The following is a 21,621-nucleotide window of genomic DNA, read 5'->3' on the forward strand; positions in this document are numbered from 1 at the left end:
ATTAGCCGGGCATGGTGGCGCATGCCTGTAGTCCCAGCTACTTGGGAGGCTGAGGCAGAAGGATCTCTCGAGCCCAGGAGATTGAGGTTGCTGTGAGCTAGGCTGACGCCACGGCACTCACTCTAGCCTGGACAACAAAGTGAGACTCTGTCTCAAAAAAAAAAAAAAAAAAAAGCAATTACAGATCTTGCAGACTCAATGAATGACAACGCTTATATGAAATGGTCCACCTTACTGTGAGGTTGCAGGACCAAGCATCACTGAATTCTTGAGAAGCTAAAGGAGATACTCCAAAAATGATAAGTTACTAATAACTCTGCACATAGCTTGATGCCTCTACAAATCCACCAGGGACACATCTACAAAGCTGCTTAATCCCTCCAAAGTTCCACAAAACCCTCCCCTACCACCACATCTGCATGGTGAGAAGCTCCCACAGGTCACTCTCCAAGTGTGCCCAGACGGGTCACAGGCAGAACTGGCTACAGTGGAAGGTGATGGTGAGAAGCACACACCAAGAACTGCCCTCCCGCCAAAACTACACACCACGGGAGATCTAAAAAGATTAGGAGCTGATGGGACAGAAAGACATGGCAGCCACCAGATGCCTAGAGATGCCTGCAACAACCCACCCCCGCCCCCAGACACACACAGCTGCCCTCTGTGTTGTCACACTGTCCATTTCTGTCGCACACTGAGACTGGCTTACTTGCTTGTCTCCCCCTTCCGGAATATGAGTTCCAGGAGGCTGGGGCTTTGCGAGTCTGTTCACCGTGGAATCACACAGAGCTTACTACACAGCAGATACTCAAGACATATTTGTTGAATGGATGAATGAACATGTCCCCAGATGGTTCTCATTTAAATAAAAAGTATCAAGTTGATCGTATTTTTATAAGTTTAAAGATGTGACCACCTTACTTCATTAAATCCCCATCGAGATAGTTGGGTGTTTAGGTTACAGGTGTGTGACTGGGAGTTCTATCTCTCTCCGCGATAAGCAGGGATTATTCAAGCCACCATTCAATGCTCTTTTTCAGATATATGAAACATGTCTATTCACATTCAAAGGTTTTCCTTAATCTGTCATTTATTTGAATCAGTCCAGTCTCCTCTCATAAATGAGAAATATTAAATAAATGGCTGCTCTCGTAAAATAGTGACCAGCAGAAATAATCTGCAACTTCCATGAATAATCATAGTGACCAGCAGAAATAATCTGCAACTTCCATGAATAATCTTTTCCTTAGTGCCTAAGATAACAAATACCATTTACAGACCAAAGACCATGTGCTTTGGGTTTAACAAACTGGTCTCCAGTGCTCTGCTCGGTTACCACTACCCCAGGGGCAGGGGTATCAGGAAGCCCAGGCTCACAGACGCCAAGTCACAGATCCACGGCTTCCTGCTGATGACAAAACAGGGACTGGAACCCAGGGCAGCCTACACCAAAACTTATCACTTATTTTGCTATTAATCCTTACCAACTCCCCACTATTATCATGTATCTTTTCTGAATATCACACTTCGTTAAACTTAAGATGCTATCAATTGTAGTTGGTATACACCTACATGATGTACAACACTGCCAATTAAAGCTACTGAACACCTTCCATTGGAAGATATGTCACAATTTTGGAAAATATTAAAATGTATATACACACACATTTACACCCATGTATACACATGTATATATATAAACATCTTAGATTCAATAAAATACAGTAATCTAGCCTTGGAACAAATTATTCCTAATAAATGTTATAAAATATAAATGCCTTTCCGAATCCTTCAAAAACTTAATTTTGCCATGAAGTACAACAAAGAGAGAAAACTTACATACGAATAAACCTATAGGAAACTGCAAGCATTTGACAATATGAATACATTTGTCTCTTTAAAAATCACTCCTCATCTGTGGCATTAAACCATACTGTTTATAATGTGTAGAGCTGTAGACATCTTTCAGACCCATGAATATGACCATTGTACCTTCATATTGTCATGCAACCAAATGCATGAAAAGGCAGTGAGCATGTTTTTTAGAATAAACCATTAAAAGAGAAATTCAAATCTGTTTTTCTTAACTTCTGTTTGTTTTCTCCTAAAGTTAAGGGAAGTAACAGTAATCTGTCATCCTATACCAAAGACAAATATGCTCTGCTGTTCAAGACACAGCTGCTGTGAGTTTCCACACAATCAGAGAAGACCGCAATGTTTCAGAAAAGCACTCTTGGTAAAGTTTATATTTGAATGACCAGCTGGAAGTGTGTTGATCTTCAGGGCCTCTTTGCACCCCCTCTAAAAGTCCTCGCATCATATGCCCACACCGTGTCTATCCCCTCCCCGGTGACGTGGTCCGGGGTCCAGTGTGGGAAAGGGAACCGGCAAGCAATGACGCGAGCATCGTCCTCAAGTTCAAGTTCAAGTTTCTTCTCCAACTGCAGCATCTGTGGGGAACAACAGCCATTATTTCAGTGAGCAGTGAGTCAAAGGAAATGACTCTAAAAAGTCCTTCTGTGTTTAAGAGCCCCTGAAAGTATCAGCATAAAAATTACTACTTTAAAAAGATCACTTCGGGGGCACAAATACATTATCAAACAGGCCATTCAAATGCAGAAGGCACATTAACCACTGCCATAAGAACATCTTCCAGTATCGATTATAAAATGTGCCATTTTTAGCAGATGTGCATCATAGATTTTCAGTTTTCTGACTAAAATCACGATGTGGCACTCATTAAAATAAGGAACAGCTTTAAACTATTTACCTACTGAAACATTTCAATATACCCAGTCTCATATATTTCAGACATATTTTTCCACATTTTTAACATCCCTGAAATCAGATACATCACACAATTGACATCATCTTAGAATTATAATTGGCAATATTTTTTTTCTTTCTTAATGGCAATGGTGAATCTTAAAATCAACATAATCTAGAATCAACGAAATATGGTATAATTAGACCCTGAAAAAATATACACATTCTATCAATTTGAAATATGATGAAATATTTCATAATTTTTAAAAACTGTACCCATAATATACTGATAATGAATTTTTTTATTTTTGTAGAGATGGGGGTCTTGCTATACTGCCCAGGCTGGTCTCGAACTCTTGGCCTCAAGCAATCCTCCTGCCTTGGCCTCCCAAAGTGCTGGGATTACAGGCGTGAGCCACCATGCCCAGCCCAATAATGAATTTCTTGATAGTCAACCTAATATATATATCACTTTTGTATTAATATATCATTTTATCACCAATCTATCAATAGTTTTTATTATTTGTAAAAGTATTGACATATTTTAATTACATCGACAAATTAACCACCTGCTTAAAAATTTATCTGTAGGTCCTAAAAATATATTTACCACCTTCACATCCTAAAAACATTTTTTCCACTTTATTCTTTTAACTTGTTATTTTGAGATAATTTCAAACTTACAGAAAAGTTACAAGAATAGAACAATGAACTCCTATTTGCCTTTACCGGGTTCACCAATTTTTACTATTGTGTCACATTTGCTCGCTTCCTTTCTCTAGGAACATTTTTTCTAAACCAATTGAGGAGAGCTTGCATACAATATGCTCCTTCACCCCTTAATACTTCAGTGTGTATTTTCGAAGAAAAAAACCCTCTCTAACATGAACCTAGCACATATCTTGTATTCAGAAAATTTAACATTGTATTCCAATAATAAAACTCTAACTCTGTCACTGTACCAATAATGTCCTGTATAACATTTTCCCAGGGCAGGACCCAGTCCAGGATCACTTTTACATTTAGCTGTAACATCTCTTTGCTCTCCCTTGATCTGGTACAGTTCCTCAATCTGCCTTTGTCTTTCATGACAGTAACACTCTTCGGTTATTGGGCCAACTGGCCCTCAGCTTGGGTGCTCTGGCGTTTGCTTCTCACTGGTTCAGTGTGTATCTTTGGCAACACCCCAGCTGCAAGGCTGTGAATTGACCAGGCTTCACAGAGGCCCAGGAGGTCCTTTTGCTCTCCATGGTGACATTAACTGCTCGGCAAAGGTGGAATCTGGTGTCTACACAGTGCAGTTACTACTTTTCCTTTTAGAATCAGTTGTTTGTGGGGAGATAGTTTAAGATGATGTAAATATCCTGCTACTCATCAGATAGTCCCTGCCCTAGAAGTAGCCCTCATTGATGATTCTGGCTACAGTCAATTTTTGCTATAATGGTTGCCAAGTGGCAATTTGCTAATCCTATCATTCCTTCTGGATGTGTGGTTGGCATTCCACCATAGGGACAAGCTTTCACTTCTCTCTCTCTCCCTCTATCTACCTATCATTAAGTATGAACACCTAGATTCTTATTTCATTCAATGGCTTATAATCTATTACTGTCATCATCTATTCTAATGCTCAGATTGTCCTAATTTGGCCACCAGAAACCTCTTGCAGCTGCTTCTCTGTCCTTTAGACACGCTCCCATCAAATATTCTGAGCACTTCCTTTTATTCTGGCTCCACAAAAAGTTCCAGGCTTTTGTATCTTCCCTTCCCCAGCCCTGGATCAGCCGCTTCTCAAAGATTCTTGGTTCTGCTTACTGAGAAATGATATTTAGAAACCCAGATCCAAGCAAAAACTACTCCCTTTAAAAGTAACCAATTAAAGCAAGATGAACAAATCAATAGTGCTTCTATGAAGGTTTTCTTTTTGACCTATATCTTATAAAAGTGCTTAGAAAAACTCAACACGACCTGTGGCTAGAGTGAGCCAAAATTCTAATTCTTCATTAGAATCAATACCAAGATAACAAAGATAAATTTCATTAAGGATGGAAGATTTCTATTCATTTAACAGCCAGTAAAGGATTAAAAAAGAAAATAAAAGTTTTGTTCCTTGAGGGAAAAATTAAATAAGCAAAGAATGAGACAATATGCATTTTTTCCAAAATATCAGAGATTTCTTATGGTAATTTTGTTCATAAAAAGGATAATTGTAAACTTATTCATATTACTATTATTCTTTTCTCTTTTACAGTTTCTTTTATTTCCAAATGATTGTCATATGCTAAGTCAAGATAAACCTAGAAATGAAAAGAGCTATTTCAATCATAAGAAATTAACTGACTAAATTACACATAAATATGCAACAAATCTGGTCCTTGATATCATACACAAAGAGAAGCAGTGATATGTCCTGTCTAATGGAATTCAAAATTATTCATATAATTATAGGCTTCAAAGTAACATGAACTCACCATATTCCAATTATATCTTCAAAACTTTAAATGTGGGTAGAAACCAGCTCAAAGGCATAAGAGGACTCAGCCGTGCCCCCAGCAGCCTCACCCCACGAGACCCCCTGAACACCTGCTTCACTTGGCTACTTGGGTGACTCACCCCAGCACTCCCCCCTTCCCAGGCTCCTCTCTCAGTGTCCCTGCTGGTTGCCACTCCTTTCCCAGACCCCAAATGTCAGAGCCCAGGGCCCAGGCATTGGACTGCTCCACTCCTGTGCTCCCCACAGGGGCCCACAGCCACCTGTGGGCAGATGCCTGACAAACCTACATCTCCAGTCACTCCCCTCTCCTCCTGACCCCAGATTCCTCCTTACCCAAGACCACCAGCTTAACACGCCCACACACACCCAAAGTCCCCGTGCTCACACTGAACTTCCCTGCCCGGCCCTGCCTGCACCTTCCCCAGCGCAGTTCGCAGCAATGCCAAACTTCAGTAGCTCAGGCGAAACGCCTGGGGTCTCTCCCGTGATCCTTCTTTGTCTCTCTTCCCCACGCTGGATCTGCCCTCTGATCCTGCTCATTCTATCTCCACCATGCATCCGGAATTTGATCCTTCTCAGCAGCCACTGCATTGTCCGGCCACCTGCAAGAGCTCACAGCCCATCTCCCAGCTTCAGCCCGGTTTGCCTTCCGTCTTGTCTCCGCAAGACAGCCCAGCCCGCGCTCCTCCTCAACCCCAGTGGGTCCCGCAATCCTCTCTGCTCACCCCAGGCTCCCGGCCATCAGAGGGCCAGCGTCCTTCCCGCCCCAGCCCTGTCTCCTCTGACCTCCCCTCACTCACGCCACACCCCTGCTTGCCGCTCTCATCCCAGCGAGCACACCTTCCCTCCCCCCAAACATCGCCTGTGCGGGACACCGTCCCTGCCCGTCACTCCCTTGCTTCCATTTGCTCCATAGCCCTTCCCCCCTGTTGGCCACTATCTTGTCTACAGGTGTCGCATTTAATGTATGCTCCCCCCACCAGCATAGGGGCACCTCAGGGTGGGGACGTACTCTGCTTATTCACTGAAGTATTCCAAGTGCTTGGAGCAGGGCCTGGCCATAGTGGCCATGGGAGGGAGGGAGGGAGGGAGGGAGGGAGGGAGGGAAGAACTGAGGGAGGGAGGGAGGGAGGGAAGAACTGAGGGAGGGAGGGAGGGAGGGAAGAACTGAGGGAAGGAAGGAAGGAAGGAAGGAAGGAAGGAAGGAAGGAAGGAAGGAAGGAAGGAAGGAAGGAAGGAAGGAAGGAAGGAAGGAAGGAAGGAAGATTCAGTCATGAATCATTTTTCTTTATCAGAACATAAGGATGATATTTTCATTCTTCAATTCGTAATAGAATTCAAAAGTAAAAATAGTCATTCTCACACATGGGCACAAAGAGACGTTAACAGTCACAGGAAATCAAGAAGTGGGGAGGGGTAAAACTCCACCCGTAAGGGACAGTGGACACTACGTGGGCGATGGGCACACTAAAAGCCCCCCGACTTAAGCACTATACAAGGTACCCACGTAACAAAAACCTTTGTACCCCCCATAATATTTTGAAATTATTTTAAAAAGTTAATGGCCTTTGGGAAAAGTGTAAGTAATGGGTGTGTTTGTGCCCCACGCATTCACTCCACAACTGTTTACCGGGTGGTCACTCTGTGCCGGTGCCGCCTGCAGGAGGTCTCGCAGCGAAGACGACAGGCCTGGTCCCCGACCTCGCGCTTTCCGTGCAGTGCGTGTGGCAAACACTGCCAAAGCCACCAGGCGAGAAACGTACAATAACTCATCCAAGGAAGGGCAAAGTGTGCCATGGGATTGAAAAACAGGGGACACTGGCGTTTGCCCCCTTGGGCCATCAAGGACACTCTGCGGAGGAGAAGACCACTGAGCGTGAGTGGTCAGTAGGCGTCCACTCACTAGGCCCGGAGCAGGAGGACTGAAGTCAGGGGGCCGGACACAGCCCCAGGCTCTGGGAAGAGAAGCCCAGCATATTCCAGGGGCGGGGAGAAGGACAGAGGGCTGGCACAGAGAGCTGGGAGGCGTGGCCCAGGTGAGGCTGCAGGTGAGTGGGGACCACTTCACGCCAGTCTCGGGGCCACACTGAGGGATTGGGACTTACCCTTTAAAAGTGGCAACAAGTCATAGAACGGTATAAATAAGGACATTATTGATCTGTCCTGCATTTTGAAAAGATGCTCTTGGTGCATAAGCTGGTGTTAAACGTGGATCTTTACAATCCTAGTGCTGTATTTGCCAGATCCGAATGGGATTCTTCAATCTTTTACATCAGATGTGTGCTTGTGTTGAACTGCTAGGACACCGTTGATTTTGAGCTACAACTGCACAGAGCTACCAGGGATGATTAATCTGGTATTAGAAGCAGGAGTGAGGATTTACAACCTCCGGGATTGTACCTCTGAACTTCTCCAAGGTTCCTCCTGGCTCTCTAAGTGTCTACCTGTGCATTAGCTGCCACGGGACACGTTTCATGGCACAGTGGCTTTGTCGAGCCACCTCCCAAGGCTGGCACAGTCATTGCTATAGCACCCTCTCCCTCTGCTCACTGCCTCCACTCAGGCAAAGCTTGATGGAGGCTGAAAGTCGGGGTCCTCCACACACGAAATTCCCTCCCAGACCATGTGGCCCTCTGCACCCCTGGTCGCTCTGCCAGCGTGGAAAACTGCAAGCTGGCTGAATCTCCGTAACACAGAAAATGTGGACGCTTCGTGTACTTCAGCTGCTCCCCTTCTTCCTTGGGAATGGTGAAGTGCTACAAGTTCCTTATTTAAGATTTCTCTATGTACAGAAGAATGGGCAATAATTGCAAAAGCATTCGTCAAAATAATAAGACTCTTATTTCCCCTGAGCGAATAGCTCCAAAAACTGACTCTGCTTCAAACGTGAAGAGAAACACCAGGAGTCGATGTTATGTGGAGATGACTGAGGACTACCAAAGGCCACTGCTGCCCCCCGCTGGGACCAGGCAGCCACGGTCTCATAATCCACGGCTCGCTTCCTCATCCTGCCTCTCCAGACGGCATGGAATTCCCAGCAAATACTAACTTCCTAATTCTATAAAGCATGGATTCAAGTTAAAGTTACTTGTCTCCAAAAAGCTAACTTCCATTTTAGAAGGAAAGCTCAAGCATCATAATAAGTAGTAAATTACCATCAAAACTCCACATCAATTCCATGATCCCAAGTGGGTTTTTCTAAATGACCAAAGACTGTGCACTGTGCCCTTCTACCTCACCTCACTTCTCTAACAAAAGTGTAGACACCTGAGTTTGGTCTTAATTTTAGGCCTAATGAGAATTACAAACACAGAATACTGTTACTTTCAAGAATATTTAACAAAAGTGTTTCCAAATTGTCTTTAAAAATTAAAGAATATGGCATTACACCGAAGGCCTTACTAGTTTCTCAAGCATTGAAACATCCTATATAAAAATTAAGGCATAAATAAGAAGACAAAAAAGTAAAATTTCTTTTTTTAAATTAAAAACTGTATCAGTTATATAGTGGCATTTGAGCCCACATCCATCCAATTCTGCCAAGATTATTATGGTTATAATTATAGACTCTGAAAAGTGAAAAGGGATTTCTTTCTACGGTCTGTAAACCAGCAATTACAGTGAAAGCATCGCACCATGGCCATCTTACCACAGGCCACAGAGGCCCATTTTCAGCACAACGCTGTGGCATTTTCACTGTTGAAAGTACATAATCAAGGTTCAATACTCCGTTCCTGGGAAAATCAGTAAACTGAGGTAAATTGAAACTAGTCAATGCTCATCCACCCTGAAAATTATCTTCCTGCACAATCGGAGGCAGGATCAATTCCAAGGGAACATCCCATTAACCTTCCCAAGCGACTTCAGCTGGAGGTGAGTGAGCAGCTCTGAAACCGCAAAGTACGTTAGACACTGGGACCTCAGAAAGCAGTTTCCAAACCGGAATTTTTAAGGCTTCAGTAGATCACTGGGAATTTTATCTGAAGCCAAAGTTTAAAAACATGACTGAGTCTTTTATGACTAAACTTTTAAGGCTCTGAAATATCTTAATAAACCAGTGAACTGAAATCCGGTGCTCCCTAAAATCTCCGGGAGGCCATCACTTTGCACATGGGTGAGGGGCGGCGAGTTGGAGCTGGAAAGGCCTTTGACACCACCTCACCCCACACACGCGGAGAACAGGAAAAGCGAGTACTCACCATCTGGGGCACGCCAAAAATAACGACGTTCGAGTACTGCGAAAAAGTAACCTAAATGAGATGAGGAGACAATCGGTAGATTAATTGTAAAAAGCCAAACAGGAAACTTTAACTTGTTTCATAGAAATGTCAGCAATTTTCCATTTTGCCAAATGGTGGGTTTGGCAAAGTCAAGTGTCAGAAAGGCCAGTGATGCCTCGGTGACCAACTGGAGCTCCAGCTGGCAGCTCCTGGCGTTCCCACTCTGCTCCACTCTATACCAAACCAGCCTCACAAGAACTCGCAGGATTTCAGAGCCAGCTGTTTTCTTATGTTGAACCATGCTTAAAATTCTAGTCCCCTAGCTCTTCTCTGAAATACTGTGTAAGAATGCAATAAAATGGTCTTTAGTTGAAAAACTGGGGGGAAAAGTGCTTTGCCAGTCAAAATTCTTATTGCCCAATAAAAGTCTTATTTACTCTATAGAGAGAGCATTTATGTATATATGGTGCGAAAAACAACGCAAGCAAAACACAAGTGAATTTTTATAAGCAACTGATGACAACATTACAATGGAAAATTCTTATTTAAGAAAAAGCATTTTATGGGTCACTCCTAAAGCAAAATTACAGGGCATTTTTTAGAGTACAAATAAGTTTGGAAGTATTTTGTGCTTTATGAGGACAAGAAATAACACGACAACACGATTGGTGGATTCTTTTCTCTATCACCCACCTCTGTGTCTCTAAATACACAAACACGCACACACACATACAGAGAAACATGGAAAGGTCTAATATTTAGCAAGAATAATTTACAAGATTTCCAAATGAGATGGAAAAATCTCACTATTTTGTAATAAAGAGAAATGAGTACACTGTAATATACTAAATAAAGTCTCAGAATCCACATGATGTATCGTATAGAAAACCTTAAGCTTCTAAAGTAGTCTATCTGTAAAATCTGTCAATTTAAAATGCGTACACATTTCATTATGCCAAAATATTCACTTGCTTTGTAATTATTTTTCAATACATTTTCAGTTTTCTGTCATACTAATTATGAACAATAACATTTTCTATTGGATTTCTCTAGCACCATTCTTTGCTCTACATACCTTCCACAAATCCGAAATATAAAACTTGGCAGAGCCATGCACACCTTCTCGCCAAGCACGGTATCTGGAGTACCAAACTAGCCATGGATTTAATTCATAACCAACAGCTGTGAATCCTTCCTTTGCAGCTGCTATTACCTATGGAGAGAGGCCAGGATTTATTCAAAATAGGAAAAAAAAATCAATTTACATGGTCAAATGATATGAATATCTCCTATTAATAGTTTATAATCCTAAAACATTCAATCAAAAAGTACCTCCTTGGAAGCTGACCAATTGAGAGCAATCATCGAAGCTCTTACAACTACACGAGAAGTTGCTGAAGAATTCGACATTGACCGTTCTACAGTTGTTTGGCATTTGAAGCAAATTGGAAAGGTGAAAAAAGCTCGATTAAGTGGGTGCCTCATGAGCTGACAAAAAATCAATTTACGTAGGAAAAATTATTTTTGATAGTGGCCTAGACAAAGAATTTATGACCAAGACACCAAAAGCAAATACAGCCACAACAAAAATAAATAAATGGGACTTCATTAAATTAAAAAGTCTCTGCACAGCAAACGAAATAATCAACAGAATAAATAAACAACCTAGGGTGTGGGCCAGTGGCGCAATGGATAACGCGTCTGACTACGGATCGGAAGATTCTAAATAAACAACCTAAAAAAACGGGAGAAAATATTCACAAACTATATATCTGACAAAGGGCTAATATCCAGAATCTACAAAGAACTCCTACAAATTAACAAAAAAAATCCCATTAAAAAGAGGGCAAATGACATGAATAGAAGTTTTTCAAAAGAAGATAGACAAAGGGCAAAAAAAAAATGAAAAAATGCTCAATATCACTAATTATCAGTGATTATCATTATAATTTAATGTAAATTAAAACCACAATGAGGCCGGGAGCGGTGGCTCACGCCTGTAATCCTAGCACTTTGGGAGGCCGAGGCGGGCGGATTGCTCAAGGTCAGGAGTTGAAACCAGCCTGAGCGAGACCCCGTCTCTACCAAAAATAGAAAGAAATTAATTGACCAACTAAAAATATATATACAAAAAATTGGCCGGGCATGGTGGCGCATGCCTGTAGTCCCAGCTACTCGGGAGGCTGAGGCAGGAGGATCGCTTGAGCCCAGGAGATTGAGGTTGCTGTGAGCAAGGCTGACGCCATGGCACTCACTCTAGCCTGGGCAACAAAGTGAGACTCTGTCTCAAAAACAAAACAAAACAAAAAAAAACACCACAATGAGATACCCTTACCCGTGTCAGAATGGCCATTATTAAAAAGTCAAAAAACAATACATGCTGGTGTGGATACAAAGAGAAAGGACCGCTTATACACTGTTCATGGGACTGCAAATTAGTACAACCTCAATGGAAAACGGTATGGAAATTCCTCAGAGAAATAAATGTTGATGTACCATTTGACCCTGTAATCCCACCACTGGGTATCTACCCAAAGGAAAAGAAGTCATTTTATCAAAAAGACACCTACACTCGAATGTTTATTACAGCACAATTCACAATTGCAAAGTCGTGGGATCAACCTAAGTGCATATCAACTCATGAGTAGATTAAGAAGATGTGGTGGCCGGGCGCGGTGGCTCAAGCCTGTAATCCTAGCACTCTGGGAGGCCGAGGCGGGCGGATTGCTCGAGGTCAGGAGTTCGAAACCAGCCTGAGCAAGAGCAAGACCCCGTCTCTACTATAAATAGAAAGAAATTAATTGGCCAACTAATATATATATATAAAATTAGCCGGGCGTGGTGGCGCATGCCTGTAGTCCCAGCTACCCGGGAGGCTGAGGCAGCAGGATCGCTTGAGCCCAGGAGTCTGAGGTTGCTGTGAGCTAGGCTGACGCCACGGCACTCACTCTAGCCTGTGCAACAAAGCGAGACTCTGTCTCAAAAAAAAAAAAAAAAAAAAAGAAGATGTGGTATATGTATAGCATGGAGTACTACTTAGCCATAAAAGGGAATGAAATAATGCCTTTTGCGGCAACTTGGGTGGAATTGGAGATCATTATCCTAAGCAAAGTATCTCAGCAAAGGAAAAACAAATACCACATGTACTGTCGAATGATTAGGAGATACACAATGGGCATACACAGGCACAAAGAGATTTTAAGGTCATTGGAAATCAAGAAGGAAGGATAGTGGGAGAGGATGAAGGTAAAAACTTACCTATAGGTACAATGAGAGGTGATAGGCACACTAAAAGCTCTGACTTAAGTGTTATACAAGTAGCCTGTATATGAAACTACTTTCAAACACAGTAGTTTTTGTTTTTGTAACAAAAACATTTGTTGATATTTTGAAATAAGAAAAAAAAATTTTTTAATGTGTCTCTAAAGTCACCTAGCTTTGTCTACAAGGTAATGGCCAAGCCATTTAAACTCAGTTTTCTTGTTTTTGTTAAAGATTTCACGCCAAGTATCAGAATGGATATTTAGGTCTGCTTTCTACAACTACATAGTTAATTCTGGATTAGGCAACCCTTGGATAGGTCTAACAAAAAATTGCTGAAAATCTGCTGCATCTCTCAATCAGTGGGCTAGCACAGCAGCAGGTGACATGAATATGCTCAGAAGAATGGTTTTGTGGACAATAATATACAATAAAATAATATGCAATAAAAGATAATCTGTGGATGAAAATCTGCAATTATTTACATATTTCCTTAATGTTTAATGACTGTTCAGTCAAAATTGAAAAGAGGCAAAAGTAAAATGCAATGCATCAGAATAAAGTTAACTGTGGAGTCCCACCGGCCTCTGTCCAGTGGGAGGGATGGTGAGGCAGTCCGGGGGTCCCTCTACCAGTCTCTCTGGCCCCATTCTTCACAGGAGCTTCCCTTGGCAGAGCTGTCCCGCCTAAGGTAATCTCTCAAGTTACTACAGTACGGCAAGGAAACCATTCTCATAGAAACCACAGCATCAAATATGGATTTTAAAACTTCCTCCTAATTAACACATATGTCTCCTGGTTTTTTAAAATCAAACACGAGTGGTTGCCAGAGACTGGAGGAGGAGGGGAATGGGAGGTGTTGTTTAACGGGTACTGGGTTTCAGTTTTGCTAGAGGAAAGGAGTTCTGGAGACGAGTGGTGGTGACGCTGGCACAATGTGAACACACTCAACACCATCGAACTGTACACCTAAAAATGGTTAAGATGGTAAACATCACGGTATGAGTATTTTAACGCAACTTTTAAAGTAAAAAGAAGTATAAATAAAAAAAATAAAAAAACGTGAGTTACTTTTTAACCTCTTCCTGCTTATTCCAGGTCAGAATCACAAAATCCCAGGCTGTGTGTGGGAAGGGGCTGGTGGAAGGTGGCAAGGTCCTGCTGGCTCCACACTAAATGCTTCCAGAACACCAGCCTTTCCTGCCGCCGTCCTCACTTTTCAGCTCATCATCAGGGTGAGGCTAAGCATGGCGCCGCCCTGCCCTCGGAGGAACGTGCTCTGGGACACCCACTTGCCAGTCAGTGGCCTGTGTCTTGATTCATACGTTCCCGGTTGGGGGCAAAGTGAGATGAAGTAGCTAAAAGTCTGATCTTCGGCTTAGTGGGGGTTAATCACCGGCTCTTCCTTATTTCAACTCTATATTACCCCACAGGAATTATTATTTATACACTTACAGACAAATGTAAACGCAAACATCTATGGTGCAAAAACGTAAAATAGTGAAACTCTATTATTTAACATGTTTTTTCTCAGTATGCCGCCTCCGTCAGCACAAGTATTTTAACAGACAATCTGTTTTTAAGTTTTTTGGGTTTTTTTATTATTAATATTATTTTTTTAGAGGCAGGGTCTCACTCTGTCACCCAGGCTAGAGTGCAGTGGTGTGATCATAGTTCAATACAATCTCAGACTCCTGGGCTCAAGCAATCCTCCTGCCTCAGCCTCCCAAGTACCTAGGACTATAGGCGCATGCCACAGGCCTGGCTAAATTTTATTTTTTGTAGAGGCAGGGTCTTGCTGTGTGGCCCAGGATGGTCTTGAACTCCTAGCCTCAAGCAATCCTCCCACCTCAGCCTCCCAAAATGCCGGGATTACAGGTGTGAGCCACCACAACCAGCCAGGTACTACTATTATTCATTCCCTTACTGCCAGAGAGACAATTTGATAATTACTAAGTAATGGTTCTTTTCTACAGTCATGCTTACAGAGTAGTTTCTCCTTTAAAAAAAAAATTAAATTTGAGAAAAATGAATTGATTTTGAAATGAAATGATTAAACCACATACTTATGATTTAATCATTTGTCCAAAGAAACACAAAATGACATGACCACTTTTTCAAAGCGTGAGATTTAGCAAGGCTTTGCATACCCTGTAAGAAATAGAAAGCAGAAATTTTTAACAATTCTGGCTCCAAACCTTAAAATGTTTTAGCAAAACTCACAATACGTCCATCGCCGCTGCCAATGTCTACCAGGGATCCTCTTCTACATCGCAACATCTTCACAACATTCTCAATCTGCTTTGTGGTTGCAGGTACAAAAGGCAAACACACTTTTCGTAGGGCTGGTGTTACAAATGGCGTGGCTACTGCATACACAGCCACTAGAGTCCCACCAACAATCCCAGTAATTAAGAATCCCCAATGGCTTTTCTTCAAACTGTTGGCTTCAAAACTTGTGGGTAAAACATGACTTGGCTGGCTTTCCTCTTTAAGCATTTCTGGGGATGTGCCTAGAGGGAGAGCAAGCAGAAAATACAGAGGTAGCACCAAATCTGAAATCCAAGATAGTATTTTTTTTATATATATAATTCTTATGGACAAATAAACTCACACTTTTTAAAGAGAGACAATTTAGCTGAATATACTCTAAATGATAAGTATAGGATCCCACGATGAGTTCTAAATTCCATTAACAAAATTACAGTGTTTTGGGGAAAATTATTCCATACTATTAGAAGACTGAAATCTTTTCTTTACAACATTCTGATTTTGTGTGTCTAAGAGTCATCCTTAGAAAACAATGCTTTCAAACTTATCTGGCAATGTAATAATTCAATTTCCATTAGTACAAGTTTAAACCATGAACTCCTCATTTTTATGTTCTGAACAAACAACGCCTGACAAACAAGCATAAAAATATGTAATTATTTTCCTATTTCAAATAGGATAAAAGGATTCCACATTAAAATTGGTCTGGCATCTGTAATCCCAGTGCGCAAATACAATATTAAAGTAATAGAGGAGACGAAAATCAGGTTTTGCCAAACATCTTAAACAAGTGTGATAATAAAGAGATTTTTAAAGCAGACCCAAAAAGAACAAAAAATAAAACAATCATTTCAATACTATCACAAGCACAGAAGAAAGCAAACAGATTCCAATCACTGATGACACAGAAATGAGTGGTACCTTAAATATCCTCCTCTTGAGCTTTATCCTTTACAACATTTTTAAGTTTCTGAAATTGATTTGAAATTGATTAACAATGCCACAACGGGAGGTAAGAGCAGGACTCCTCCAGAGCTGGGAGAGATTAGGATCCCAGCTCTGCCACTTTAACTGTGTGACCCAGAATCCCTCCTCCTTGCTCACCTCAGTTTCCTCATCTATAAAGTGGGGCTCACGGGGTTGTTGTGAAGGTGAGATGAAGGGGATGCAGGTAAAGCACAGGGCTGCACACAGTTAAAGGTTTCCTATAACTGACGTACAAAACTTTCACCAACTTAGTGGCTTAAGACAAAACATCTATTATCATATGGTTCTAGAGGTCAGTCTGAAATGGGCTGGAGGGCTGTGGTCCTCCTGGAGGCTCTAGGGCAGGATCGGTGCCACTTCTAATTCTCTTGCTATTCCCACCATATCCGCAGTGACTTCCTCTACTGAAGTCTTGAATCCCTCAAAGCCGTCCATCAACTTCTTCCCAACTCCTCTTAATGTTGATATTTTGATCTCCTCCCATGAATCACAAGTGTTCTTTTTTTTTTTTTTAGCATCTAAATTTAAGAGGGTACAAGTGTTCTTGATGGCATCTCGAATAGTGAATCCTTTCCAGAAGGTTTCCAATTTACTTTGCCCAGATCCATCAGTGGAATCACTATCTATGGCAGCCATAGCCTTATGATATTTTGTCTTAGAAAGACTTAAAAATTGAAATCATTCCTTTACCAGGGGCCACAGAATGAATGTTATGTTAGCAGGCATGAAAACAGCATTGATCTCCTTGCACATCTGTAGCAGAGCTCTTGGGTGACTATGTGCATTGTCTATGAGCAGGAATATTTTGAAAGAAATCTTTTTTTCTGAGTAGTAGGTCCCAACAGTGGACTTAAACAGTAAACCATGCTATAAACAGATATGCTCTCATCCAGGCTTTGTTGTTCCACTTATAGAGGACAGGCAGAGTAGATTTAGCATAATTCTTAAGGGTCCTAGGATTTTCAGGATGGTAAGTGAGCACTGGCTTCAACATCAGCTCCACTAGCCCCTAACAAGAGAGTAAGAAGCCAGACATTGACTTTGCCTCTCTAGCTATGAAAGTCCTAGATGGCATCTTCTTCCAATAGAAGGCTGTTTCATCTACACCAAAGATCTGCTATTTAGTGTAGCCGCCTTCATCAATTATCTTAGCTAGATCTTCTGGATAACTTGCTGCAGCTTCTCCATCAGCACTTGCACTTCACCTTGTATTTTTATGTGACAGAGATGGCATCTTTCCTTAAACCTCATGAACCAACCTCTGCTAGCTTCCAACTTTCCTTCTGCAGCTTCCTCACTTCTCTCAGACTACATAGAATTAAAGAGTGTTAGGGCCTCACTCTGGATTAGGCTTTGGCTTAAGGGCATACAGTGAGTGATCTGATATTATATCCAGACCACTAAAACTTTCTCCATAAGCTGTTTTGCTTTCCTATCATTCATGTGTTCACTGGAGCAGCACTTTTAATTTCCTTCAAGAACTTTTCCTATGCATTCACACCTTGGCTAACTGGTGCAAGCTTTCAGCCTATCTCAGCTTTTGACATGCCTTCCTCACTAAGCTTAATCATTTCCAGCTTTTGATTTAAAGTGAGAGACATGTGATTCTTTCACTCGAACACTTCAAGGCCACTGTAGGGTTATTAATTGGCCTAGTTTCGGTATTGTTGTGTCTCAGGCAATAGGGAGGCCCAAGGAGAGGAGAGAAAGAGGGGAAGAACTGTTCAGTGCAGCAGTGTGAACACACACGTTTATCAAGTTCATCGCCTTAAATGGGCATGGTTTGTGGTGCCCCAAAACAATGCCAAAAGTAACATCAAAGATCACTGATCACCCTAACAGATATAATAATAATAAAGTTTAAAATATTGCAAGAATTACCAAAATGTCACACAGAGACATAAAGTGAGCACACGCTGTTGGAAAAACGGTGCTAATAGAAAATGCACTATCTGTGAAGTGCAATAAAAGCAAAGTGCAACAAAACAAGGTATGCCCACATATGCTACAGTAGCAGGCTGGCATTTGTTTAAGAAAAGTCAAGGTGCATTTGTCATGTCTTGTATAAAATTATCCTGTGGGCATCCCATTTGTACAGCACAGTGTTTACGAGGATTTGAGTCACACAGTTCTGCAGTTTCAGAACTTAACTAGTTGTTTAACGTGAGGTAAGCTGCTACTAAGGCATGGTTTTCTCACCAGTAAGATTTAGAAATCATTATGGTGGGTTCTTTTTTTTTTTTTACTACAACTCAAAATTAAAAAAAAAAAAAGATGTAGCAATAATACTATCCTCATAGGGTTATTAGAACAGTTAAATAATGTATGTAAACTTCTCTATGCAAGTTCACAGAAAAAATAAAGTATACAAAGCACTTGGCACAGGCCTGAGAGACTGACTGTTCATTGCTATCATCATTCTCAATACCATCATTTTAGGGGAAGGGCTCAATTTTTAACAGCTTTATAGAGATATAATTCATATGCACATAATCTGCCCATTTAACATGTACAATTCAATGAGTTTTGTTATGTTCACAGATTTTCCCCTCAAGAGGAAACCCCTTATCCTTCAGCTATCATCCCCCCATCCACCCTCCACTGCTTAATCACTAATCTACTTTTTGTCTCTATAGAGCCCCCTACTCTGTACTATTCTAGAATATATTCTAGAATCCTATTCTGAACTTATAGCAGTGAAATCATATAGTATGGGGTATTCTCTGACTGACTTCTTTCACTTTGCACAGTGTCTTTAAGATTCATCCTTGTTGTTGGCTGGGTGCTCATGCCTGTAATCCTAGCACTCTGGGAGGCCGAGGCGGGCGGATTGTTCAAGGTCAAGAGTTCAGAAACCAGCTGAGCAAGAGCAAGACCCCGTCTCTACTATAAATAGAAAGAAATTAATTGGCCAACTAATATATAGAAAAAATTAGCCGAGCATGGTGGCGCATGCCTGTAGCCCCAGCTACTTGGGAGGCTGAGGCAAAAGGATCACTTGAGCCCAGGAGTTTGAGGTTGCTGTGAGCTAGGCTGACGCCACAGCACTCAGTCTAGCCTGGGCAACAAAGTGAGACTCTGTCTCAAAACAAAAACAAAAACAAAAAAGATTTATCCTTGTTGTACCTAGTATCAGTACTTTAATTCTTTTCGTGGCTGAATAATAGTCCATTGCATGGTTATACCACATTTTGTTACCCATTCGTTCACTGGGTTTATTAAATAAACATGAGTCAGATGATCCGAATTCTATTTCACCAATGTAGACATGTACCCTTCAATTCAACCACCAAGCCTGTGTGGTGGGGTCCAGTTGAGGTAGACACAGGCCAGGTTGTGAAAAACTCTGTAACATGAACAAAAGCCTGTGGAAATAAGGGGGAGGTTGAGGGATGACTGATCCCAATGATGGGACTGGTAAGGTGCTAGCAGAGAGTCAGAATTTGAGATGGAGGCAAAAGCAGCAATCCTTGCACTTGAAGCATGGAAGGTGGGGAAAGCCTTTTTTAAGGCAGGAGTAAGAGATAAACATAAAGGTAGGTCTTAGAATACCAGGCTCAGTGTGTATTTTATTCTATGTCCATTATAATATTTGTATTTTTAAGAAAGCAACACCAGCAGTGTTCTGTCTTGTTTTATGTCTGCAAGTCTTTCAACTTCACAAACATTTATATTGGGAAGACAAGATCCATACCCATTGCCTGAGCTTTAGAAGAAATTATTATGCAAATCCAATATATGACTACATTGTTAGCTCTGCCCCCCCCAAAAAAAGTATCCATTTTTATCAGTAAAAAATAGTCCCTAAACATTCAAAACTAAAATCAAGACTATTTCTACCAATCCTTTTAATGGAACATGTTTAGATTCATAGACTATTTAATACAAATAAATGGCAAGAGATTTCTGTCAGGTGTGCTCTTTGGGACAACCAGCTGTTCTATTAAATAGGAGCTTCGGTGGCCACTGGCCATTTTCATTAGCACTTAGTAATCCACCCTCCAAAGTAAAGGAAAGGGTAAGCTCAGCTTCTATTCTGTCTCCAGACTGTGCCTGGTTATTAACTTCTGATAATGGGTTAAACACTTCAATGATTTTCGTGATATATTTGGATCAGCTGGAGCCAGAGACAGTGCCTAAGATGTACAAAAAAGTACACAGGTTTCTTATCCAAGTTCAAACTAAAGAACAAAGGTCAGGGAGAGTAAGTCCTGTCTGGAATTGTGACCAGCCACGTGTTTAAAGTAGGATTTATATCTGAAAGTCCCAATACTTAAAAGCTGTTCATTGTGTACTTGCAATATGCATACTAGTTTAATAATTACATGTATGTTATATCCCTTAACATGTATTTTGTCCCTTAAGAATCCTTTCTTGTACTAGCCTGATGTCATTTGTGTCCTTTTGATATATATTTACTATTGATATTAGGAAAAATCTCCCTCACCCCAGAGCTTTGACATGACATAAACTACATAGAGGATGCCACTGGACGTTTTCTATTTTTCACAATTTAATGAGCCAAATGGATTGCAGAATTCACCATTTTGAACAAGGAAATACTTAATCAGTAAAGTTTAAGTGAAATGAGACCTGACCCTAAAATTTTCTATGTCCTTTGAGTCCCTCTAAGCCTAGAGAGTAAGTGGGCCAAGCATTAGGAAAGGTTAATTGATCACCAAACATCAAACGACAAAGTCAGTTCTTGATTTTGAAGAGGGGGTTAAATGTTATAATGCATGCATTTATTTCAACATTTATTACCTAATAAATGCTGTGAATAACACAACTGGGATAATTCGCTGTTCTATGGCAGTAGGGGTGACGGGAGGCTGGAAATCCACAACTAAGACTAAGCCTATAAAATATTAGGTCGTGATCTCTGAAGAAAGAACAGCATAAAGAATTAGAAGACAGGTTACTCTCTAGTTATAGTTGCCAAGAGCTTTCTGAGGGAGCACAACAGAAAGAGTGGGTGGGACTCACAGCACTAAGCTGTGCAACTTCGTGTCTTATAACTCTTGTATAACCTTGGGCAAGTTACTGGATCGCTTGAGCAAAATGTGGATTTATTTAACAAACTCTTAAACAGAGCCTGCTAAGGGCCAGGCTCTGTTCTCCCTGAATCCTTATGGCACCCCTGTAAGGCAGACACTACCGTTATTGCAGACATTTTTGCAGACAAGGAAACACCAAGGCACAAAGACAGCTAGTAAATGCTGCAGAGCTGCGATTCCAACCGAGCAGTGTGACTCCAGTGTCCCTATATCTGTTAAGACCGCGAAAAAGACTGAGTCATTTGCCCTAAAGCGCTCAGAACAGCGCCAGGCAGGTGGCAAACGCACCCCGGGTCCACGAGCCGAAGAAGGGGCACTGCAGGGCGCAGGGAGCGCCGGCCTGGCCACTCCGCACCGACCGCCAGGCTGGAGCCAGAGGGGCCGCCAGCCGGGGCTCCCACTCGCGCCCGCACACGACACGGGGTCCACCGTGGCGACCTCGGCAGGCCGCGAGCCCCACGTCACGCCCACGTCCCTCCCCACGCCCGAAACAACCCGCCAGTCGCCCGGCCTCACCTCCTACTCCTTCCATCGCGAGATTTCCAACCTTTTTTTTTTTTTTTTTTCT

At 41.7% G+C, this 21,621-nt stretch overlaps 1 protein-coding gene across 1 annotated transcript; it reads right to left on the reverse strand.

The window, feature by feature from the left end:
* Positions 1–1,072: 1,072 nt before the first annotated feature.
* On the reverse strand, positions 1,073–21,606 carry ATPSCKMT (ATP synthase c subunit lysine N-methyltransferase). The gene is made up of 5 exons (XM_012791133.3): positions 21,570–21,606; positions 14,962–15,251; positions 10,553–10,690; positions 9,457–9,507; positions 1,073–2,450 (listed from the first exon to the last, which is right to left on the reverse strand). Exons 1-5 carry the CDS (start codon positions 21,583–21,585, stop codon positions 2,280–2,282), a joined length of 666 nt encoding a protein of 221 aa, XP_012646587.2. The 5' UTR covers positions 21,586–21,606; the 3' UTR covers positions 1,073–2,279.
* Between the last annotated feature and the right edge of the window lie 15 nt (positions 21,607–21,621).

Source organism: Microcebus murinus, chromosome 11, assembly GCF_040939455.1.
Source record: "Microcebus murinus isolate Inina chromosome 11, M.murinus_Inina_mat1.0, whole genome shotgun sequence".
In the NCBI taxonomy this organism is placed as follows: domain Eukaryota; kingdom Metazoa; phylum Chordata; class Mammalia; order Primates; family Cheirogaleidae; genus Microcebus; species Microcebus murinus.